The following is a 26,804-nucleotide window of genomic DNA, read 5'->3' as shown; positions in this document are numbered from 1 at the left end:
TCATTGAAGTTGTATAATTTGATGCTCAAAATAAAAGGCAACATTAAGGTATTGAAATATTTAAATTTCTTGTATAAATTATAATACATTTAACATTAACAATAACTTACTGATACACTGACAGCAGAATGATGATCCTCAACTCCAATAAAGAATCAGGTTAACCTAATCATACATTATATACCGTGTAATTCTGTGTGTGCCACAGTGAAAGGCACACTACCAGGTTGTTATCCAAATTCACAGCCCCTGCCTCAAAATGAGAGGCTTCAGTTAATCCAGTGCCACAGCCTGAAGCAGGTCCTGCTCCTTACTTTGGTGGGAAGAACAAGGCCCTGCCATGCACGGTGCAGCTCCTGCAGCATGACCAGGCGACCACTCTATGAAAGCAGGAGTCTCACAACTTTCCTATCTTCCCTGAGGAAAAAAACTATTTCTTAGCACTTTATATGCAAAATGTAAAAAGCAAGACAGCACAATTTCTTAAAAGAAGGCCCCTTAAAACAAATTTGAATATTAGAATGTTCTTCCCACTTTTTCCAGACACATACCCTGTCTCTGACAAGTGACTCACAACCCCCTTCAAGGACCATCCTGGAATAGTCTCTTCAGCCTACTAGTGGTATCTGCTTCCCAGGAAAAGAAAAAACCATTACATAGTCAAGTTACAGGTTCAAAGATCCTAAGCAAAAAGATTTTCCTGAGGTCAACCCTCTGACCTCATGATTCACAATCTAACAGAAGAATCAAATAAGTGAAATAATAATAATAGTAATAATAAAATGTAACATATGACAACAGACATTTGCAAGGGATAAAGCAGCAGCCCAGGACAAAGCACGGTCTCCTCTATGGACCATGGATAGAAAGGGTGAGCATTGGCAGGGAGATGATCTCACAGACACGGTCTTGGATATGGGTTCCAAAGATGAACTCTTTGGTCAGACAGGATGAACGTGGAACCGGGGTGGGGGGGAGTGTGCACAGCACACACATGCATCTGGGAGGGAGGAAGAAGATATGCTAGGGAGACAGGAAAAACATCTGCAAACATGTGCTTGAAAAACTATCATTTGGGATGAGTAAAAATCTATGAGGAAATGGCAAGAAAACAGGAGAAAGAAGGAATAAATTTTAAAATATCCGTTTATACTAAGAAATTATGGCTTTATCCTGTAGGGGAGGAAAACCTCATTAAAAGAGTTTAAAGAAGGGGAATGCATGAGCTAGAACAGAAAGGAGCAAGGAACAGACTAAAAGCCATCCTATAATACTCCAGAGAGGAGAGAGATACTGAGGACCTTAACCAAGGTAGCAGCAGTAATGATGGGGGGAAAGGATGCAATTCAAAGCTGTGTAACCATCCAATGACAATTTAATGAAACATAAGGACAAGGTATTTTCTTGCAGTTTCCAAGAGAAACACAACACTAGAGGTAAGAAAGCAGGAGGGAAGGGTTAAGGGAAAAAGATCGTTGAGAATGGGGCAAGATGGGGGAGGGAAACAAGCAATCCAGAAGACTGCACCCCAGAAGACAGGCAGCAGGGCAGGATGCTTACTGAGAACAGGGGAGGTCAGTCAGGAGGAGGTACACGCATGGGGCCCAGAAGCCATCAGTGGAGCATCCACATGGAGAATACAACTGGATTCTGAGCAGAAAGAGGTCAGACACAGCCTGAGAAGAAATCAGCCCAAAATACAAACTCATTCAGCATAGCATTGCTTAGAGAAGAGAAAAACCTTAGCAATATCGGACTGATAATATGAAGTCAAATAATCCAACATTCATAACTCACTTTCCACACAGCAGGAAACTTTCTGTGTGCACTGAAGGCTGGAGTAAGGAGGCTGTGAACAGTAAAAACAATCCACTATCTCTGTGACCGACACTTTAGATAGTAACAAACCTGACCCTGAAGTAAGGCACTACTTCACACAAAGTAGTGCAGTTAATTTGTTTAACAAAAAAGTTAATGAAATATAGCATTAAAAAATAAGTTTAACTCAAAATAACTCACATTAGCTAACTTGTTTCTTGCAAAAGGCCAGATCAAAAGCCAACATGATTTTATCTTCCGAAAAAATTTAATTGAAATGTTTAAATTAACTAAAACATTTAGTTAAAAATAATAGGAACTTGACTACTAGTAAGTTAAGAGAACATCAAAATCAGCTGTATTTTTAAAATTTTTTTTAAATTGGTTAATTATTAACTAAAAGAACAAGGATTTCTCTATTCCTAACCCATCAGGGTTTTTGAAGATTATTTTATAAATTCAAATTGACATAATAACCTAAAACCTTCCTCAACTTCAAGTCCAGAACTCAAAGATAAATCTACATAAAACAAATAATATTTTTACAACAAGAATGAGACTCCAATAATTTTTAAGTCTGTGCAACAGAATGTTATGTTAAGGAGCTTTGCTGGCAAGAAAAGATGTTATACACCAGGGATCCTCTGCTTCAAACACACTTTTCTTCTATATCCATTTTGTCAATTGTTCTTACAAGTAATTCCCCTCAGATATACAAATCAACTTGCTACAGCATTACCATTAATTTCTACAAGCAAAGGAGGTTAAAAGAGGGAATGATTCTCTCTATCCACTATCAGTATGGCTAAACCACAGTGCCCATTTGGGTTAAAATGTACAAGGTCAAACAGAGGTTGTCAGTGCATGATCAAAGCAAGCTGGCTATTCTTCCTGTCATTTATACAGAACACACAAGATGTGTTTATTTTCACCAGCCTCTCAATGACCTCCTTTAGGTGGCATGGAAAAGATCCCACATTTCTATAAAGCACTAGTCAAAGGAGTTTTCTTATTTGATACTCTCATTAAGAGCAAATTTTATTTTTTTTGAAACTTTTGATCTTTTTCATTTACTCAAGAATCCCTCAAGTTAAAGGCCATATTGTCTCAATCAAGTTGGGATAATGGACAAAATAAGGACAGGGCAACTGAGAAATGCTCAGGAGGAAATAGCTGCATCCACCAGACTGCCTCATAAAACCTGGGGTGAATGTGCATTTTTCAAAGTTCATACAGGCATTAGGATTTAAGTTTAAAAGCTGTCCAGCAAACTTGATCTTACTTCTATTTTTGCTATTTAAAACTCCTACTCTTTTAGTGATCTCAAAATTAATAATATATTGTACTGTAAAAACGTGTCACAAATTCTCAATTCCTAGTTCTTAACCAATGAGACTTTATTGACCAAATAATTCCCAGTGTAATTTTCTTTGCTCCTGTTAAAATGAGGCAGTCTTCTGCCTGGTAGTTCAAGAAATAAAACTAAGTAATGAATAATTAAAGACAAAACAACTATTAAATACTAAAAACACATTGGAAAGGAAACAAAAGCAGATGATCAGAGATGATGACACACTGGCAGTGAGTGGCAGGACGTGGTGGTGGAGGACTTGCCTATAGCTCAAGGGCCTGGGTTCAGTCCCCAGCACTGCCCAAGAATAAAAGGCAAAGTAATCACTGTGATGAAAGGGTCCAGGTTAGAAAATCATAGGACCTGTTCTGCTACTGCAGTCTTCAAATATAGGCAGAAGAAACCATGTGTGAGAGAAACAGCAGAGGCAACCTGCTAGCACACTCTCCTTAAATTTAGATTTTACTCCCATGAGAAACCAGTGTCATCCCAGGTAGTGCAGGTATCACAACAGCTAGAAGAGAGCCAGCAGGCACAGCAGAGAGAGAAGGTAAGGGCTGCCTGCCACGAGGGCACAAAGAACGCAGCGGATTTTCCAGAAGAACATGGAGAACACTTAACAGACATTCAAATCATCTACTAGGAAACTACGCGAATACAAAAATCATATTAGAAAAGGTCTCATTAAAGCTTTATTCTTTATCAGGTAAACTCAAAACAGAAAAGTAGAATGCATAGGTTTTTTTTAATCCATGCCCAATATTTATGGGTCATACCTAGGAAACTTTTCATTGACATTATTACCTTGATTATTAAAAATAGGGGGTAAAAAACAAAACAATTTCCACTTACTTAATTGAGTTTCTAAAGTGATCTTCGGCTGGGTTTTTTACAGTACAACTGTTCAGAAGCCATAAATCTGCTTCGGAAGAATTTTCTAGTAAAAATAAAATGAATACAAAAAAGAAAAGTTAAGTATCACATTTAATCACATCAAAAATATCCAAGTGCTTACCCAGATGGTAGGAGACCGATGGGGGAGGGGAGAAGTGTGAGAGGCAAGTAAACAGCCAATTACACTACAGTAGGTAATTGCTGTAATATGGAAATATTCATGAGCAATAAATACAAAAATGTGTATTCTGTGCTGTATCTTTTCACTTAAAATGTAATAAGACAAACATTTTCTTCCTTAATTTTCAGTGTACAAAAGTATTATTTAATAACTTCTACAAACCAAAATGAAACTGACCTAACCTTCTCTGAATATAAAATTAACTGCCCCCTTTTGGACTGTGTTAGTATTTTTTAGGCACAGGTATGAGCAAATACTGAGTAGTTTCAATTTGAGAAGTTATTAAAAATACTAATTTGCCTGCCTTGAAGAACTCATGATTTACCTCAAAATGAGTCATTTCTATCACCCGTTTGATTAAATACTGTTAGCAAATATAATAAACACACTGGCAATGGAATAATCCAAACCAGGTTTATTAAATGAATATACAAATCCCTAGGGCACCTACCTCTCTACCTTCTTTTTCAACGCCTCAGTTGCCTAAAATAGGATTCATTAAAATGGGATTACCATAACTAAAGGAAACCAAAAGTGAAAACTAGCCCTTTCCATAAGAACAGAAGCAAATGGCATGAAGAACCAAGTGCACATGCAGATCTCTGTGTACACGTGCTAACTGGGAAGGAAGATTCAAGCCAGAGCACTAGGTCGGAAGGATCAGAGCTTCTGGTAATTTGGAAATAACCCCTCCCTGGTTTTTTTATTAATATAGTAAGATCTTCTTATGAAGAGGCAGAATTTTTTTTAAAAAATCCTTAAAATAATAAAAAGGCAAGTCCTTACCACTGTATACCAGCTGAAAACTATGATTTCCTCCTAAGCCGTCTGGCCCTTTCATTTATTCTTCATTAGAACCCTGCTTCTCCACTCAGCAATGAGGGTGGCCTTTCATACAACATAAACGTGATTATGTCACTTCCCTGCAAAACTCAGAAAGGATGAGTATCTGCGCACCTTCGCTTTGTTCCCTCCACGTTATTCCCCCACAATACCAAGGAAAAGATCATTCCTCTATCAATCTCATGTTAGCACCACCCCAACTCTCCAGTGATTGACAGTTGGCATTCAAGGCCCATCCAGACCTAGCTGCCTCCTCCCCAACTTCTATACTCATTTTCCCCTATTTTCATCTTTCTGCAATCACACAAACTCCTTCTCACCCTTCAGTTTCAGCTTCAGGCTTGTTAGATCTCTTTCTCTGCACTCCTCTAACAGACTGTGTGCTAAGAATATTCTTACACTTTATAATTCTATGTTAAAAGCATTCATTTTCCAGTCTGTCTCTATTAAGAGATCCTAAAGACAACATTTTAATCAGCTGTTCTCTGGATAGTGGATATCTAAATATTAATACAGTGATGAGTATAGAACAGACATCCTAAGAGCCACGGGACACTAAGCAATAGGCAAGTAGGTGCAGCATGAAGAAGGACTGACAGAGGCATCAGGTGTGTGGGACCTTGTGCCTACGGCACGGATTCCAGAAGTCCTGAAAACCAACGCTGATCTGAAATAAGTTTCAAAAGAGACATTGACTTATTTAACAAATACTTAGAACTGAGATGTTGCCTTATTCATAGCCATACCCTATAACTTGTTTCAGTTTCTGGCATATGACAGATAACCATTAAATATTTACTGAATTACTATTGAATCTTAAAAAGACAGCTCATTACTATGAGTAATGTATTGTAGATAAGAAAAAGTCACAGAGATCTGTTAACCTATGTTAAAAAAAATAGTGATTGTGGATTTATTTTTTTAAGAAACAAGCAAATAGCCAATCCTAGTGATGAAACATCTGTACCAAATGTCAGCTATATATCTTGACATATTCTTTGCAGTTACATTCAAGTTATTAGATAATTTATACCACCATCCTTCTCACAGGGAACTCCAGCAATATATAAAAGGAATTATTCTATTTTGCCTATTTTGTATTCGAATTGTGCCAGTGTTGACTTCTGGAATAAAGTGATTGCAGTACCAATAACTGCAAACAATGGGAATTCTATGACTATACCAAACTGCCTCCAAAATTACAGAACCTTTTAGAAAAGCACCCCGCAAGAGAGAAAAAGAACATGACATCTCAATGGACTCCAAAGATACTCAATTATTTTTTATTTTCTTTCTTTTTTTTTTTGTCTTTTTCCTTTTTATCAGTACCGGGGATCGAACTCACAACTGCCTGCTTGCAAGGCAGGCGCTTATGCCGCTGAGCTAAATCCCCAGCCCCCTTTTTCTTTCTTTTTTTTTTTTTTTTAACAGAAGCAAAGTTTTATTAAAGGTAGGAAAAGAAACAGGCTTTAGAGAGTGAGTCAGGGCCAAGTAAAAGTAGGAAAAGAAGTGTACTCTAGAGCATGAGGATGGACCAGCATGCAAGAGAGAACACAGTGACCAATACTCAAATACTTCTGAACTCCACACTGTGTTAGTACATCTTATTAAAAATTATCCAAAGATGATTCTACTATGATTTAAACATATAAATCAAATAGAAGACACACAGGGTAACGATTTCTTATGTGCTCTGGCACCTATAAGAAGTACTAGGGATATAGCAATGAAAAGAAGTCTCTCTCGTCAAGCAGTTCTCAGTCATTATGAGGAAATCTGACTCAAAAAATTAGAAAACAAATTTTTAAAAAGGCAGAGAAACAAGCGAGGTAAAGTCAGGTATCTTTTGATAATATGAAGATGTTTAAACAGGGCAATGGACAGACAAAAACAGAGAAGCTGCCAGATAAAATAAGCCTCTCATGGAAGTTGAACTGAGTTGTGGCAAATGATGGGAAGGAAATCTTGCCACGCAGGGATGGGAAAGAGTGCAGATACAAAGGCCATGAAACAAACCAGGCCTGTTATGTCCTAGGAACAGAGAGGAGACCAGGGTGAACGGTATGGAAAGGAAAGAGAAAAAGTCAGGCATGTAGACAAATTTGGTCAGATTATTTAGTTTAATCTTTTGGAATATTCACTGGATTCTCACTAGCAAATTAAGAACTCTGGATTTTTCCCTAAATGTAACATGGAGACTCTACAGATTTCTTAAACAAGCTAATAACTACTTCAGAAAAGCCCTCTGGTACACTGTGAAGACTCCAGGTGGGATACTGGTCTCCTACCCCACTACCAGAAGAAAATATCTGACACTACAACTTCAGAAGAAAACTGTGGCTCATTGTTGCAGAGGTTTCAGTCCACGGTCAGCTGGCTGCAAGGCAGGAGCATCACAGTGGAGGGCAGGGTGGCGCACAGCTTCTCAGATCCTGATAACCGGAAGCGGAAACGGAAAGCAGAGCACAGGGCCCCACCTCTTAACAGCACATTAAGCTACGAACAGCAGTGGGTTAATCCACTGATAATTATAGGGCCCCCAGAAACCACAGGAGCCTCCTAATCCCTTCAAGTCAACAGTTTTGCTGGCACAACACAACAAAAGCAAAGATGGGGACTGGCAAGGGTTGTTAAGTCAACAAAACAAGCTGAAAGCTGATGTCCTTGGTAAAGAATAAGTGAAAGACCACAGTAGAATTGCAAGAGTGGGAAGTGAGCTAGGTCATATTTTGGAAGTAGAGTGTGTTAATCAGCGATCATTATAATAAAGTTCCTGAGATTAGTAACTTTAAAGAGAAAGTTTATTCGAAAACTCTAGTCCATAATGAATTAGTCCCTTTGTTTTAGACTATGGCTAAGCAAAACATCATGGGAGAAAGGCCTGGCACAGTAAAATAGCTCATTTCATAGGCAGGCAGCAAGAGAGCGAAAGGTCCTATAATACACTCAAGGTCATACTGCCAGTGACGTAAGGATCTTCTAGGCCCCATCTTCCCACAGTTTCACGAAACAGAAAGTCAGGCATGGTAGGGAACACCCATAGCTCCAGCACTCAAGACACTGAAGCAGAAAGATCATTTGAACCCAGGAGTTTAAGGTCAACTGACCAATCTTTAAAAATAAACAAATTTGTAAAATAAATAAATAAATAACCAGTAAGACAGAAGTCTGAGCCTTTAACGCATGAATCTTTGGGGAACACTTGAACAGAGTAGAGAGTCAAGAGAATTATAGAGAAGTTAAACAATAGATGTACAAGAAAGAATCCAGCTGGATAATTAAGCATACGTTAAGGATTTTGTTCTGAGTATCAGCTATCTGTGGTGCCATTGATATCAAGAAGGCCTGGACACAGATTTGGGAAATAGAGACTCATAGTTTTGTTTTGTCCATGTCACTTTTAAGATCACTCTTAAATTCCCAGCTGGACTTTGTACATATGAAACAGATGTTCAGGGATAGGGGTCTTGCAGAAAAATGATTTAGTCCTTTCCTTCTACATGCTGTGATATCATCAATCAAGGAAAGGGAGAGGGAAGAGGAGATATGCAGGCCATACAGATATCTGGTAAAGAAGTTAAGATGTAAAGCGAAAGCCAGGAACGATGATGAGACATGCCTGTAGTGCTAGTACTCTGGAGACCGAGGCAAAAGGGTCACTTGACCAGGAGTTTGGGTTAACCTGGATAAGCCTGTAAAAAATGATTCAATTTGTGAAAAGGAATAGCCACGACGAAGGACAAGAAAACTAAGGAACACAGTGGCACTTAAGTTTGGAAAAGAACGTGTTTTTAAAAACAGAATAGTCAATTATGCTAACCACTAAGAATTCAAGGAAGTTATTAATATTATTAACAAAATGACAAGACAGTACTCCATGGTTTTCATTTTCTACTATCAAGTAAAGTGTTTGTTGACTTTGTGCCGACCCACAATTACCTAGCAAAAGCCTTTTTTACAAATAACACAGAAAACAAACTCACTACAAAAGCAAAGTAAAGAGGAAAACTGTGTAATGGCCATTTGTCAATAAAGAATGCTGGTTCCGCATGTGTTACCCTCTAATGAAAATATTTTGAATTCTCACATGACATCAATATTATCCAATGTGTAACAGTTCTTCCAGAGAGGAAAGAAGGCAGGATGATCACTTGAGTCCAGGAATTTGAAGCCAACATAGATAGTCTACTATGCTCATGTTCTTGACAATCGTTAGACACATCCTCACTTCAAACACTCATACAGTAAAGTGCCAAGGAACACACCTCCAAAGGAGAACGTGAGCCAGGCTGACATATCTACCTTGGAATGGTAGCATCTAGAACAAGCAGGAAATATCAGAAGACTTTTCTTCCAGAACTTTATGCCCAAAATAAAATGAATGTACAAACACACTACCACATGGAGATAGTTTGTTTATTAAAGTAAATGCCTGCTAAGAGAAAACAGTCTTGACTGACTCAGAAGACTTCCTGGGGCTCTCCAGTGCTTCAGGAGAACAAGCAGTGTTACAGAAGGGCAGTGATAGACGAGCAACAATGACAGGGGAAGGAAACACAGTGAAGAAGGCACTGTGCTAACCCAGGAAGCATCCTACCCACTCTGAAGCTTGGCCTAGAGCACTGCTAACCCCTGATACGCGCTAAGAGCATATGCAAACAGCCAAATGTTGCCAATGTCAAAGCCAGGATATCAGGTCTAGTTTGGAGCCGTAAACAATTCAGGCTAGCCAATAAAGTGGGCCATCAAACCTTTAGACCTTTGCCAGTCAAAGGAGAAAGAATCCCAGCAAGGATTTAATATGTATTTCTCTTACGAGTTGAGTAACTACTTATGTTTCACCAGTTTTTGTTTTAGGGGAGTTGGCTTATTTGTTTTCCATTTGTCCCAACATTATACCCATTTGTCCATCAACCTAATAATCATTTTACCTCGTTTTACTTCATTTATAGAAACAAGCCAGAGGATATTAATTCTATATCAAGTGAACCTGTAATCATTATTCTCTATTTTTCATTCCAAGTTTTATAGCTTCCTCATACATTTATATTTCTACCACGTCAAATTTACTAACTTTATCTCTTATTGCTTCTGAATTTTGAATCATAATGAGGACATTTCTTCTCCAGATTACCAAGGAATTCAGCTAAGCTTTCTTCTAATACACATATGGCTTTACATCTAGATCTCTTATCTATTAGGAATATATTGACACACACTGACCTCAATTTTAAGTGAAATATAAAATGAAATGCTATCTTCCCATATCAAGTTAGAAAATATTTTCAAACAATATGATGCTGTCTAATGAAGGTAAAAGAATGGAGGACACTGGCAGCCTTTTACTCCTAATGAAGCTGCCTGAAAGGTACCGTGGAATAGCCATAAAACATTTACATGAACACTGGGATTTCCCCTACATGATTATAGGATGGGTACCACATACTTGCATCTACACACATATGTGTGTACATGTAAACTTAAAAGTTTTCACTGAAGATTATTAGATGTGACAAAAAACCTAAAGAGGCTGTCTATTCATCACAGAAAAACTGGTTAAATAAATTAAGGGATCTGCAATGGCTTGAATCTTAAAATGTCTCCGAAAGGCCTCTGTGATACAGGCTTGCTCTCCAGCCTATGGCGCTATGGGGAGGTGGTGTAAATGGTAGGAAATGGGACCTGGTAGGAGGGAGTTAGGTTACCAAGCTTCTTCCTTGAAGGGGACACTGGGACTCTCACCCCCTCCCCCCATCTCCCATTGTTTCCCAGCCACCATGAGGTGGGAAGCCTCCTCTATGCTGTTTTGACCCTCCGCGAGCCCAGAGCATCAGAACCAAAAACTATCAACTAAAACCTCTGAAACCACAAATCAAAATAAACTTTTCCTTCCTGAAGTTGATTTTCATAGGTATTTTGTCAAAGTACTGGAAAATCAACACAGGAATACAACTAAAATAATCTTTGTTACATCATAAAATGTAACACAGCAAAGGTATGTGTTTCAAAAGTGAAAAAGAGCAGGGTCACACTGTTGTGAGTAAAGCATACATGAACTTAAGGTGCTGGTAAAATTTCAGTCTCCTCCAACTGTATTCGTGAATGTCTTTTATTTCCTTCTCTTTTTTGTTTTTTAAAGCTTGTGTGGACATTGCTTGTATGAATTTTAAAACTTTAATTCTGTAGGAGGCATGAGAATATTTATATTCCATCTGTATTGTTTGAATTTTAAAAGGATGTATTCTTTTTTGTCTTAATCAAGCCTTTTAAATTATTTTTGGTTTTTCCTCCATACTGCTTACATTTAATAGCTTCTTTTTACTCCAGAGTCAGAATATAAGCTATTTTCCTGCTATGATTCATCAGAAAAACAGTAGCCTGGTATACACTGTCTTTCTTTTTTCCTTTTTTCTTTCTTTGTTTTTTCATTTTTGTTTTTGCTTTGTTTTGTTTGTTGTTGTCATTGTTGCTGTTTGGTTTTATGAGGCAAGGTCTTACTGCGTAGTTCACATTGGTCTTTTGAACTCACTATCCCAGGGCTGGTCTCAAGCTCAAAACAACCGTCCTGCCTCAGCCTCCCAAGTGCTGAGATTACAAGCTTGTACTACCACAACTGACTGATACACATGTTCTAAAGGACTTTCTCCTCCTAGTTAAAGTTTTTGGTTTATTCAACTAGGAAAATAATGGTCATCAACAAACCACTCACCTCAAGTTTAAGGAAATAGAAATAAAGTATGTTTTAAATCAAAACATACTTTTTTCCTCAACTATATATGGTAATTATTTTTTAAATTTAAATAAAAATTTGCTTAATAATCATGATAAAGGCTAACATTCAGTACATATTCTGTGTTCAGCAATAAGCCAAGAATGTCGCATTTCATCTTCTCATATAATCCTCCCAATTTGAGGTGTGTTCATTTTAATTCCAATTTTACAGGGCAGGAATCTAAAGCTTAGCAAGTAACTTTCTTAAAATCACACAGTAAAAGGGTAGGCTAGGATTAGAAATCCAGACACACCGACTCCACAGACTGTGAATTTAAGGGAATTAGCATGTCTTATTAGTGGCTCTTTGCCTCTCGACTGAAAATAATACAGATATTATCTAAAACAAAACCAAGTAGTACTACATGGCCTTGAGGGTGTCTCACGATATTTCTAAGAAAACTAATAATCAGACTTCAAAAGCAGCTATTTTATAGTTTCCAAAATTTCCAAGGTTTTGAACATGTTAGCTCTTGGTCTAAGACAGGGAAGCAGAGGGAGAATTAATCATGAATGCACGATCATGCCCCAAAGCACAAACTATGGTGGCCACCATTCCTCCCTGCAGGCTTCAGTATGGCTCACATAGACAACAAAACATTTATCTTACACAACTCTTCCATCTGAACATAACTAGAGGCGTGGCATAAAACAATAAAAGGAGTCTATTTACAGATTTCAGGGAGAAGGGCAAGTAGGCTGATACAAATAAAAGTTCACTAGAAGCAAAACAAACAAGGGAAAAAACGTTTGATTGCTTTGGATCCAAAAACCTTTTTTGAGAGTTTCTTAACACAAATCTCTGGAAGACAACTCAAGCCTAAAGAGTTTAAATGTCCACTACACTTAATCATACCCAGGAAGTTTATTTATATAATACAAACCATTGAGAGACTACTAAAATCTAGAGAATACAACATGTTTAAATAAAAATTCAAAGGTACCCATTTTGAAAAATAACTTTAAAACTTAAACTACAAAGACAAAAATAGGAATTCTGGCAAATGAATCAATTGTTCCCTCTATATTTCATTTATTGTTCATTACATGGACCGTAAAGAAGAGCGTAGCCAATGGCATGGTGTGACCATGTTTCCTAGAAGCAACAAAAATGATCCATGAGGATGAAGTCTCCCAGAGCTGGGGACTGGGTCAGTGGCAGAGCACTACAGGCCTTGGGTTGGAGGGTGGAGGCAGACAGAGAGAGGTGGAAAGAGGGAGGGGAAAGAAGGTGAAGTTTTGGAAAAGAAAGGAAACCTGGAGGGCACTGGAAGGGAGAGATGAAAAGAAGGGAGGAGGGGCAGGAAGGGAAAACAGAAAACAAGCACAGCATTCTTCCATTAGCTAGGTGGAAGGAGGAACTGGGAGGACGGAGGAGGGCAAAGCGGAGCAGATGACTGACAGAGAAGCTGCAGCCTCCAGTCCAAAGTTCTGGGCTAAGAGCTGCCTTCCGCGGTGCAGAGCTGGCGGTGTGAGGGGTCTAAGTGAAGTCGAACATGATTCCTGGGGGAGACACTGTCTCTTCAAGATTATCAACATAATGAGTTTGTTCTTTTAAAATCACCCTGCTGAGAGCTTCACAGAAATACGACAAGGAAACTAAGGGTCAGTTTGAACTGTTTACTATATAAAGGAAAAAAGGAAGCAAAAATTAAAGCTGCCAAAACTCTACCAATAACTACTGACAATTATACAGCTAAGTAGGCTTGGTCATAATCAAAGGGAGAGGGCAAAGCAGGCTCATATTATGTAGAAAAGAACATTGCTAATATTCCAGTCCTCATTGCTAACTCAGTAGTTTTGTTGATCCTGACATATAATTACTTCTCAAGTTACTGTGTCTAAAGAATCCTAAACAAGGACACCTATTTCTGTAAGTTAAATGAGTTGTATAAACCATGAACCAATATACACAGCAGCGAACATTACAGGCCACTGCATGACTTAGTCACTACCCCATACAACAGCACCACTCACTCTGCCCATCTTGCACGCTACTTGGCTGCCACAGTGAGCTTTCAAGCTCTTGAGCATAATATGAACCCCAAAATACAACTGCATCCTTAAATCTGTGTTCTCTGCTAAAAAATCTGCTGTATTACTTACATAGTCTGAAAGTGATATGGCAAAAAGAATTCTAGTTAGCAAATGAGCAAATCTTAAGTCAGAGAATCTCACTACCAAACTGCTAAAACATCTGGTTTCCAATCAGACTGCATGCAACCTTCAGTTTAGCAAAGATCAATAATTAAAGTCACCTGCTCAAAACGGTAGATTTCAGAATCAGCACCAATTTGAAAGTTAATGGAAGGTTAGATTATCTGCAGAACATCATCTCTAATACAAGACCCACCTGTAGCTCTCGACCTAGCAAACCTGCTAGGTCAAACCCATAATCAATTTGATATTTCAAAAGGAATTACCAAATCACAAAAGAACTATTCAAAAATAAAGCTTTGGATTTCCAAGTGCAGAAAAGAATAAAACCAAAGCTGTAAGAATAAAATAATGAACCTGAATATAAAGGCTAGTGTCCACTCTGATCTGTCAGTGTACATAACACATTCACATGAGATATTTTGAAAATGACCTATGGAGAGAAACAAATTAAAACAGCTGTCTCAGTTACTTTTCTCAGACACCAACAGTTAAAAAGAAAAGATTTAGCTCACAGTTTGCAGAGGTTTCAATTCACAGTTGACTGACTCCAAGCCAAAGTGACATGGCTCAGGGCTGATGCAAAGGAGAAAGAGTTAATCGTGGACAGAAGGCAAGAAGGAGTAAAGCAGCAAAATATTGAGGAAACAAGCAGCAAGGGGCAACCCTTTTTCTGCCCCCTTTATTCTATTCAAGATACACACCCTTAGCATGCATAGCACTCACATCCAGGATGGGCCTTCTCATTATCCACACTCAGAATTATGCCAAATCCATCAGTGAACCAAATTAGTTACCACACATCCTTAATCCTTGCATCACACACTCTAGAACCAGCCACTTCTGAAAAGGCCTCACCTATGACCACATGAGGCTTTGTGGGGACATACGGATACGAGCCATAACACCAGTCATGTGTCTGAATATTGATGAACTGACTAATAGATACAACTAATTTCACCAAAATGACAGTGTCAAATTTTTGAGATTATAAATGTTTTATGAATCAAGAACAGGAATAAAGTAGCCATAAAGAGAAAGAAAAATATCACACTAAAAGACTACATGGGATTGGTCATTAGTTGACTACCTTAAAAAAAAAAAAAAAAAAAAAAAAAGACTACATGGGGAAAAAAAGAACTATTGAAAAACTTGACTCGTCCCAGTAGCAGGTGATTCCTAAGGACAGAATTGTATGTATAATTTATGATATTACTGCACAGAGGTAGAATTATCTTAACAAAGCAAGACTATTTAATTAAGATGTGTCCCACAGAATGCAGTTAACAGCTTCCTAAATACCAATAACCCATAACTCTAAATCTACTCATCAGACTTGAATTGTATTTCTCTTAGGCAATTCAAAATTTATTTTGATTACTTGCTTCAACACATTTTCATGAAGGATGTACAACTCAGTGAACTGCCTGGCTCAGGAATTATTACTTCAATAAAAGTTTTTAAAACACCAATAGCACCTACAACCAAGCTTGAGCCACATGATTACTACTATTCTGGTTTCTGTGCTCACTGCTTGAATGTCTCTCCCACCTCTCTAAAAGACAGCAAACTCCTACTCACCCTTGACAGACACATCACCTTCCAAAAGAATCATTTATAAACTGTCCTTCAATGAAGTGCTCAGCTTTAAATTCCCAGAGCCAAACTCAGAACTAGAAGAGAACAGGCTCTTAGTGCTGATGAATGAATCAAGGCATGAAGGAATGAACAAGCAAAGAACAAAAAGACAAGAAGGTATGTTATAAGCAACAAGACCAAGCTAAGAAGACAACAGATTGTGCCCCAGTCAAAAATTAAAACTAAAGAAACACTCAATAGAAGTTGGGATTAAGCTCTGATAGAGAATCTAGTTATTTCACATGAAGAAGTTTGTAATAAGAGGCAGAACGACACGACCTTTTATTCCATGGGACATTCTGAAGCAGTGTTTAAAAATTGCACTTGCTAAAATATCAAAGAAAAATACTTTTTTCATTAAGCAAAGTTATAAACACATATACAAATAGTATAATTATAGAAAAAGTGAAATGAAACTAAAACTTTGCATTAAAAATGGATTAGAAAACGTACCGAAATGTTAACAGTAGCTTCATTCAGAAAATGAAATTCATGTTCTAGAAATAAGGTCTTCCTAGATTTTAGACATTTCCAGGCATTGGTCTGGGCCTAAGAGGGTGGGTAAATTTTTTTTTTAATTTGCAGACACATTTTATAGCTTTTGTTAATTGGTGCAGATTAGTAATACAGAATAGTGAGGTTCATTTTGGTGTACTGGTATGTGCATATAACACACGTTGATTCTTTTGAGGGCAGGTCCTTTTTCCAAAGTCAAAACCTTCCCATCCAGAAGATTTTACTGGTCTCTGAAGACAAACTCTGCATCATCTGGTACACTTGGAAGGCCTGGCTTGTCAGCTGCCTGAGAAGACCTTAAGGGTGTTTTTACTGAGTTATTCAGCAGAGACCAGCAAACTGAGGTTCTAACGTGTCTCGAAAAAAGCTATTTCAACGATTCGGCTATTAAGTAATAAGGGCCTGGGGTATACTATTAATTATGGAAAGAGAGACTCAACTGGGAAAGAGATTTTTGCAAACATAAAACAACTTAGTAATAACCAGATATTGAAGATGATAGAAGGAGAAATTAAAAGGCTTCCAATCTAGAAGACAAAGATGAGCAAAGTAAACAGAAGCTCTTGAAAGGACCAGGTCAGAGAAGGCTGTAACTTCAGCATTAGCCATCCCAACCTGGTGACACATACAAGCAGAACTGTGCCACTAGCAACTATAGAAGCATAAAAGAACTCAGGTCAGTTAATAAGGCTGATGTCACCAAGATGACACATAGCAGTCGCGGGGGTGGGGAGGACTATTGTACACCAAAGGTAAAAATCATCAAGAAGGTGGAAATATGTCAAAGAGGCATAATAGGTAGACAGGACTTCAAAAGAGGAGTGTTGGTCTGGTTGAGTAATGGTGACAGAACAATGGACCTAAAGTGGTAGCAAAAAGCAAACTATGCTGACCTGTCTCTGCCTTATGAATCAGAGAAAATTTGCCTAGAAGTCACAGGTGCTATTAAAACGCTTGACTTAATTTCCTATACATTTCAATTTTGACTATGTAATAAATTAGGACTAAATAACCACATTTGCATAGCATTTTACTACTTGCAAAGCATTTTCAAATTCATTGTCTCATCTTAGCTCCCCAACAGCCCCATGAAGTATTTATAATCCCCTCTTATGGATGAGGAAACAGAAGTAGAAAGAGATGTTGTGGCTTGCAAGGAGATATCATAAGCTGGAAAACAGTAGGCAGGGCCAGAAAGAATCTTCAACTCCACAGGTTAAACTGAAGCACACTGACTCTACACCATCTACTTCCTTCCCATCTGGGGATAGTTACCATGGCGTGCACTCCCTTTACTCCAAAGTATAGAGATTCTTTCCTAAAGCCCAAAACAACCAAGCTTTGCACATTTATTCAAAGAACAACAGTCATCTGTTTTTCTACAATGACTTTCACTCCTCATTTACGTCAATTCAATGAAAAGTCATCAGCAGGGGTTGAAGAGGCAGGCAGTTATGCTGGAAGAAGGCAGCGTCAGGAGGTGACGAGAGCTCATCCAAGGAGAAGAGACTGTCATAGGACCTGCAGGAGGGAAAAAGGGCACTTGTACAAGAAGGTGACTGGACATGAAGCATCCATGACTGAGAGATAAGGAGAGTAGAGGAGGCCAAAAAGACAACATTCTGGCAAAAGATGTCAGAGTCTAAGTGGGGTGAGAGCATCTAAAAGGCAGGCAGCACCTCAGAGTCCAAGATGGCAAGGTGGCATCAGTGCAGGAGGCAGCCAGCAGGAGGTGTCAGCACTAGAGTACAGTGAAATGGCATCTGCGTGACAGGCCAGTCTGACCTGAGGCATCAAGGACAAGGAGGTGAAAAGGGATTCACAATGGGCAGGTGACAGCAGCTTCCCAGTGTCCACAGTGACAGCATCATGGGTGGAGGAAATACCCAAGCAGGGTTCAGGACAGCCTCCCTACCAGAACCTAGGACAGGGCATCCCAAAGGTATGGACTACACGAGGTCAAAGTCTGAAGAGGAAAAGGAATTTAGATAGCGTCAAAGAAACTTCTCACAAAATAGATACTACTAGGAAAAAAACAATCATACAGAAGGCAAACCTTAAACAAGTGACCATATTTAACATCACCAGTAAGGAGACAAATCAGAGAAAGGAACCACTAGTTAGGATGCACTGAGAGGAAAGCAGAATGCCTTCTGAGGATATTCATGCAAAGATGTGTAACATGAATATTCACAAATAAACTACTTGTGAATGTACCAAATGGAGGGACAATCAACTAACCGGCCTGAACTCTTTGAAGGCATCAAAATATATAGAGAAAAATTGATCCAAATTAAAGGAATCTTAGAGACACGACAGCTCAGTGTAAAATTATTGCAAAGTAAAGCCGGGTGTGGTGGCTCACACCTGTAATCCCACCACTTGGGAGGCTGAGTCAGGAGGATCGTTGTGAGTTCGAGACCAGCCTAGGCTGCAAAGAGAGCTTAAGGCCAGCCTGAACTGCATAGAGACCCTGTCTCAAAAAAGACAAAAAAATAAAATTTATTGCAAAGTAGATCTCTTTGCTATAAAGGGTATTACATGAGTAATATGAATGAGGTTTGAAGATTAAGTGGCAACATTACCTAAAGGTTAATTTCCAAGTTTTGATGGCTATGATATGCCTTTGTAGAAGGATAATTTCATAGGAAATGCACACTGAAGTATTTGTGATACTGAGTGAAGAGCTCAGAAAAAAAAATGGAGACTGAAATATTATTTTATTTGCGAAACTAAAGGCAGGATTTTCTGCAATACAAGAATACAGAGCTACCACACAAAAAGTGCAAGAGAATAGAAGATACTATAAAACATGGAACATGGCTTTCTAACCACATGGAAATGAGTTTTTCCCTGGTAGTAAAGTAAGAAGTAGTTTTTATGGGAATAATGTGAGAACCAAGAAAACTACTGACAAAGTGCACTTTTTTTAAAAAAAAAAAAACTGTTTATATTAAAGGAATATTTATTTTAAAAGCCAAAAAGAAAAAAGGATATTTTCACATAATTATATTCGTAAATCTTCCCCTATATGCAGAATACGTTTAACTGACTGAGAGCCAGGTTATGTCTTTCGTACCTAAGTATGACTCAGAAACAGTGTTTCTCATGCTACTATTTATTTACCACTCTATTTCAACTAAAAAAGAATAATCCAGTTTTTTGTCATAGTAATAACATATACAAAGGATCCAATATTCATTCATGATCAAACCACTCAGAAAACTGGGAAAAGACTTAACTTCAAACCAATAAAAACTACCCTTCTCAGATGAAGAAATATAAACAGAAAATAAATATATGGAAAAAAATGTTCAACATTATTTGTCATTTGAGAGATGTGAATTAAAACAACGAGACTCCATCTCAGTACAGAAAGAATGGCTGTTATCAAGAAGTCAACCAATTAACAAATGGTGGAGGGGCTGTGGAGAGAAGGGAACCCTTTTCCACTGTGGATAGGAGTGCAGACTGGTACAACAATTCTGGAAATCAGTATGGAGATTCCTCAAAAAATTAGGATTGGAGGTTCCATTCAATCCAGCTTTTCCTCTTGTTTATTTTCCCAGAAAAATTAAAAACACCATGCCACAGTGATATATGTGCACTCATGTTTACAGCAGTACAATTTGTAATAGCTAGATCTTGGAAACAACCCAAATGCCTATCAACCAAAGAATGGATAAAAAGATGTAGTCTTTTTATACAGTGGAGTACTACTCAACCACAAAGGATAACCTGGAGACTTTTACAGGTAAATGGAGGCAACTTGAGCCCATACTTGTAAGTGAAATAAATCAGATTCACATATGTAAATATCATATTGCTCCCTAGACTGTGAAGCTGAAAGAGTAAATAAGATCCAAATGTACAACAGATATTATAAAATGCAAAGAAACTGTTCAAAAGGAAAGAGAAACTAGGATGAGGGAAAGGAGAAAAGAATGGAAAAGCAAGTATGTATTGCTATATATCCAGATATGTATCTAGATAGACAGATAGACATGATAGTTAAGATAATTTTACCATTAATTTCCCTCATTGAAAAGAAAGGTTTGTACCAATATTGCTTGGACAATTAATGCCAGTATCTTGTACTCTGAGTAACTAATTTAAAGATAACAATGCACAATGTATTAACCATTGTTACTTTCCTATTACCTTGTTTTGAAATTGTTTTTTTCTTTAAAGTAAATAAAAGGAGGCAGGAGATTCAGCTCAGCAGTGTAAGTATCTGCCTGGCAAGCATGAGGTCATGAGTTCAATCTCCAATACCAAAATATAAAATAAAAAATATATATATTTTAAAACCTATAAAAGGAAATAGCAAGAAGAAAAAAAAATAATCATCATCCTGTAACTTACTTACTGATCAAAAGATTAAATTTTTTCCCCCTAAAAATAAACCAAGTACGACCTAACCATTCATATTAAGTATAGCAAAGTCTAGCCTGCAAAAGAAGTAATAGAATGCACTCAGATCACAATGGAAGAACAAAACTGTCACTTTTTGCAGACAGCGTGATTATCTATGTAGAAAAATCCATGGTTTGGGCTGGGGGTTTAGCTCAGCGGCATAAGCACCTGCCTTGCAAGCAGGCGGTCGTGAGTTCGATCCCCGGTACCGAGAGAAAAAATGAAAAAGAAAAAAAAAAAATCTTAGAAAAATCCATGGTTTAAAAAAACTCCTAATACTAATGATTCACAAGGTCACAAATACAAGATCAACAAATAAGAAATCAACATTTGTATGCATTAATACATGAAATAGAAAACAAAGCAATGCCACTTAAAGTATACTACTTTAAAGAAAATGAAACGTTTATGCATAAATCTAACAAAAGTATTTTGGGATTGGTATACTAAAAATTCTAAAATTTTATTGAAAACCCAAATTATTGAAGGGGCTTATCAAGTTCATGGTTGGAACATTGAACACAGTGAGGATGCCAAATCTCCCTGAACAAATCTATAAATTCAACACAATTTCTATCACAATCCCAAGGTTATTGATAGACAACCTTATTCCAAGACTTATATGGAAAGGAAAACCTCTCAAACCGCCAAACTAATTTTTAAAAGCAAGTATCAAATGGGAAGAACCAGTTACTCACTTTAAAGACTTACATAGCTATGGTAATCCAGACCTCGGGGTCCAATGTGACCCCCCCACAGAGAACAGAAACAGAGTAATAGTTAACTAAGAAATTTACTCCACAATCAGAACAGGAAACCGTCAACATTCACATCATGTACAGCATGGCATGTGTGTAGACCACTGAATAACTCAAATTTCTTACTGTCTCTTTTTCTAAGCAACAGGGTTTACTACAGTTTTGTTCCTTCATCCACTGTAGTTTGCCAGTGTGCTGGCAGCACACATTTTCTCTCAGTTTTAGGTCACCAATGGGGAAACTAGAGCCAGAACTGACAAAGAAAACTACACATCAAACAGATCTGGACTTGCAGACTGATGTAGCTATGGATAAGAACACATCATTTCCCTGAATTTTCCATTAAAGTTACTAAAGAAAGAGAATGTATTTTGATTCTGGTTAGCTAACAGGTAGACTCTGCAGATGCTGTTGGTTAGCAAAGCCAGCACCCTCTTCCAAACTCCTCTCCCTTCCCCATCTCCACCGAGGGCAGGAAATATTGACTCAGACCCTCCCTGCCCTCCCTGCAGTTAGAGGTGGTCTTGTGAAGCAGGTTGGGCCAGAAGATTTAGGGGAAGTCTGTTTTGCCACAAGAATTCCAGGCAAGTTCTTGGTTCCCTGGTAAAATTCAGATGCTGCTATCATTCATGCCTCACTGTGGCATGTCAAACAGAAAGGTGAGCAGAAGTGACCACCAAGGAAAGGCCAAGAAAATTACAGAACAATAGCCCTGGCGTTGTTAAGCAGCTAAGCAGATATTTCTCCAAGGTTCTTCTTAGGGTAAGAAAAATAAATTACCTCATATTCACCAGGTATTCTGGTACACACAATGAAAACCATCCCTAACTATATCATTTAAAGACTTTTTTTTTTTGGTGCCGGAGATCAAACTCTGGACCTCGCACTTGCCAGGCAGGCACTTATGCCGCTGAGTTGAACTCCCAGCCCCAAGACATTTTAAAATATCATCAATATTCTACTATTGTATTAACACTATGAATAACAATTAGTATTTCTAGTACCTTTTAGAGTACTTTCATACAGGTATGAGATAAGCATTTCATACTTCATGTTATACATTTTCACATATAATTCCATCACTTAGCCTCTCGGTACCTCAATTCTTTTCTTTCACCCAACATGTACTGAGTGCCGACTACATACCAGGCACCCTTTGAGGCGTGAGAAAAACAATGATGAAGACTTAGTCAAGGTCTCTGCTTCCAAACAAGCTTTCCAGAAGGAAGCTTTCTTGCAAAATGAGATAGATGGGAAAGGATCTCTCCCAACACCACCATTTAGAAGGCAAGGAAGTTAAGTTCCATATGTGACACTGGCATCAGAGGAAATACAAGTAAAAGAAGACAGCTTTTGAATGAGTGCAATAGCTGAGTCCAGAGGGAAAGACAGTACCAAACACTTAAGGGTTGAAAATACACGATACACATTTGAGCCAAACAGTTTATTAAACTATACCTTATAACAAAATATTGGCTTTTTACACAAGTCTGTATAACGTTACTCACCAGAAAGCCCTCATTTTTGAGGGTTTGTTGTAAGTTACAAAAGATATTCAAGGGCCAGAAATTTAGCTCAATGGCACAAATGCTTATCTGGCAATTGTGAGGTCCTGAATTCAATACTTGGTACCAAAAAACAAAATAAACAAAAAAAACTCACAAAAGATATTCAAACATTTCAATGAAATCCATATTTTCCCTGATGAGAGCTACAGAAGCCATAGGAAACTAACACACACTACTGGAATTCTTACTCAACTAACCAATGCAGAAAAGGCAAAATGTATGCACAGTGATTGAACATTTTAACCTATTTCACCATTAAATTCTTCTCTAATACTGATAGATAAGAAAAGCCAGGAAAGTAATTTGAGAGCTTTACAATATAAGTTTTCTGAAGTGAAACAGAGTATGTAAGTTGCAGTCATAAAAAGATACCAGTCTTATCTATAGCATATGCTTATAAATGATTATCTATACCGTCTATATACAAACAGAATCATTTTTCCTAGGAATTCACTTTCTATAATATGTTTATTCAGAATACTTCAGTGTTTTATCTTATTGCAACTAAAGTAAAGACAAATATTGCCTTTTTTGTTTTTTCTTTTAAATAGATGTGCTAGGTATTCTAGGAAATCATGCTGATACTCAGAAAACAGATGAAGAGAAGAGGATGAACATTTTATAAACGAATAATCATATGATCTAAACCAAAAAGAATAAAAGCATTAGAGACAGAATTTTGTTCAAACAAAATCATTATGACAACGAGGCTATTTCTATTCTGTAGCCTGTCCTAATACTAGCTGTTGGTGTGAATGTTAAAAATTCAACAAAATAAACAAAGTTGGGCTTCCATATACACTGTGAAATCTACTCTGATGCAGAAATACAGAAGCTTATACAACAAAATGAGTACTAAGCAATCTTCATGTAGTTTCAAATATTTCTCAAATATTTGCATCTGTTTTCCTACCACTACTTTGTAGAAATAGATGGTTTTCAATTAAATCTAGCCCTCAGATCTAATCTACAAGATCAAAGTAGAGTTTCCTATGACTTTGTGGGGCTCAAGTTGGCAGTGGCTCATTAAGAAAGCATCAAGGTGAAAAAAAGCAGGGACACCATCACATCAAAGGCAGGACTTTCACATTTTATATACAGGAGAGAGCAGCAGCTAAGATCTATTACCTGTCTAACCCACCCAGGAGTCAGATGCAGAAATTACAAGAAATATCTACACAAAGTAGAAAATACTTAGCCAAAAAAAACCCCCACAAAATCCAGTGTGTCTCTTTACCTGACTAATGTTGGCGAATGGCATGACCAGTTATGTGTAATACTGCAGTGGTAACTGCTTCTACAGATCTCAACTCTAAGCACTACTGTTTCATTGTTTAAAAAAAAAATGAACTGGTCAAGAACTGAAAAGCTAGCCAGGCGTGGAAGCACATGCCTGTAATCCCAGCACTAGGGAGACTGAGGTAGGAGGCCCACCACAAGTTCTCGGCCAACATGGGACACAGAGTGAGTTCAATGCCAACCTGAAATACATAGCAAGACCATTTCTCAAAAATAAACAGGCAGACAGACAGACAGACCAAGAGACAGACCGATGGATAGAGCTAAACAGCTATCCCAGTACTAGGGACTGAACACAAGGGCTTCATGTGCTAAGCAAGCAATTTACCAACAACCTACTGCCTCAATCTTTTTTACTTATTTTTCTTTTGAAACAAGATCTTACTAGGTTGCCCAGGCTGGGCTCAAACTTATAATTCTCCTGCCTTACCCTCCTGAGTAGCCAGGATTATAAGTGTGCATCACCACTCAGTCATTCCTTTCTTTTGGTAAATGAATATATTCTCTCTTTTCTGCACGCATTTGCAGTCTATCATGTTTACATACCTTGTGTGGAGTTGGTACATGTATAGCACAATACATCTTACCTTTTAATCACCTTTCCCTCCCTTCCATACGTCTTGACCCTCTTCCCATCTGAGAATGATCTGTCTCCCTACCTCCTATTATATGGTTTATTTTGTTCTTTATAATTTGGGTTTCTCATAGATGAAAAACCATGGGATATTTAAGCATATGTTTCTGAATTATTTGACTTAATGCTAGGCTGACACGGTCCATCCACTTGCCTACATATGACTCAAGTTTATCTTTCTTTATTACTCATCTTCTTCTGTAGTTCCTCATCCTCATGGTAACCCAAATTACCAAATGCCTACTTATAAACTTTGAAACTAAACCCCCCGAAGTAAGCGGTAACTCTTCCAAACTGCACAGGATCTAATATCAAGAACTCCACAATAGTGCCGTGTCAAAGGTTCTCCATTCTTCCAAAGAAAACATGTAAATAATTAAATTACTCCCATAAATATAAACTAGGTATTCTCTCTCTCTCTCTCTCTCTCTCTCTCTCTCTCTCTCTCTCTCTCTCTCTTCTTTGTTCTGCCATTCTTCATGTCACAGCCTAGGAAAATTATGTACAGGAATTCACTCAACTCCTACAATTTTACAAGGCATGAATTATCTTCATTTTACAGATCAGGAACTAGAGCATAAGCAATTTGGCTGAGGTGACACATTCACAAATGGTGGGACACAGAACTGAGTGTAGCTGTCTGGCTCCATGCTGCAACCTTAATCACTGCTATTACATGCATTAAGAAGCACATAAAACTAGATCAGTAATAAAATAAGAAGCTATTTCTCTTTACATCAGGCACTGTGATTCAGGAATCAACAAATCTCCCCTATTAAATAACTACCCCTACTTTGATTTACATTGTAAAACATATATGCCAAGCATCTTGCAATGTATAAATTTTTAATTACTATTTCAAGGTTTTACTGCAATTTTATTTTAGCAAAGTTTGAATATAACTTAGCAATTTCTCCTGAGTTTGGAAAATACAATGCATGGGATCACAGTTTTAAACTTTCAACGCACTGAATTAAGTGCTATAGTCTTTCTGATGCACTATATTCCATTCCTTTTCCTATCGTTGCTCATCAAAAAAAAAAAGAAAGAAAAAATCTGAAATACTATGCGAATAAGGAAGTGAATAGGGAAAATTCTCAAGTATTTCATTGATAAAATCCAAAATTTTTTTTTTTTTAATCTTTTTCGTTTTTACCGGTACCGGGGATCGAACTCACGACGGCACTTATGCCGCTGAGCTAAATCCCCACCCCCAATAAAATCCAATTCTTACTTTTAAAAAAATGTTAAACATATGAGTAAAAGTAAAAAGAAATGAGTGCCTGTGAAAACTCGGGGAGGGCAGGTAAACACCACACTTGGATAAACTAACTAAGAAAAAGAAAGATACAAATAATTCAGGAATGTGTGCCAGCCCTTAGGTGACACAACTAAGAATGACCACTGGAATGCATTCAAGTCTGAGTAAACAGCAAAAGAAGGTGTGTGTTACAGGTAGGCTAAAACCGCCATAGTTTTTTTTTTAAGTCTGCAAAACTCACTTCAGGGATAAGAGTTGTCATGAATTTCAGTGAGACCATCTGTAAGAATTCATGTTTTCTACATGAATACATACACAATAGCAGGCATCTAGATATTAATTTTTTTCCTCCACCTTGGAACTAGGGACTGAACCCAAGGTCTCTGCATTCTGTTACATCCCCAGTCCTCCCCTCCTGCCCATTTTGAGACACAGTCTCAGTTGTCCAGGCTGGTCTCCAACTTGCAATCCTGCTTCAGCCTCCTAGAGCTCTAGGATTACAGGCATGTGGCACTGTGCTAGGCTCAGATACTAGTTTCTGATACCATTCCCCAATCACAGGTACCAGGGCCCCCTGTAGAAATGGCTGATTCTAGGACTACAGCAAGAAATATACACAATGAGTCAAGACCATCTTGTTAGGCCCATAGAGAACTCAAAAGAAAAACTGATGGGGAACATGCCAAAGGATATAGGAGC

The 26,804-nt window shown here is 37.8% G+C and overlaps 1 protein-coding gene across 4 annotated transcripts in view; it reads right to left on the bottom strand.

Annotated features, from left to right (window-relative positions):
• Cdkal1 (CDK5 regulatory subunit associated protein 1 like 1) overlaps nucleotides 1-26,804 on the bottom strand; it is a 596,983-nt gene that overhangs the window by 490,130 nt on the left and 80,049 nt on the right. For all 4 annotated transcript variants that reach the window (XM_063259948.1, XM_063259947.1, XM_063259950.1 and 1 more), the window contains exon 4: nucleotides 4,022-4,106. In XM_063259948.1, the coding sequence (XP_063116018.1) occupies nucleotides 4,022-4,106 (85 nt within the window). The remainder of the gene's footprint in view (nucleotides 1-4,021; nucleotides 4,107-26,804) is intronic.

Source organism: Cavia porcellus, unplaced genomic scaffold (genome assembly GCF_034190915.1).
Source record: "Cavia porcellus strain 051 isolate PalLab524CR breed Dunkin Hartley unplaced genomic scaffold, mCavPor4.1 scaffold_13, whole genome shotgun sequence".
NCBI lineage: Eukaryota > Metazoa > Chordata > Mammalia > Rodentia > Caviidae > Cavia > Cavia porcellus.
This window is presented reverse-complemented; position numbering and strand designations above follow the sequence as displayed.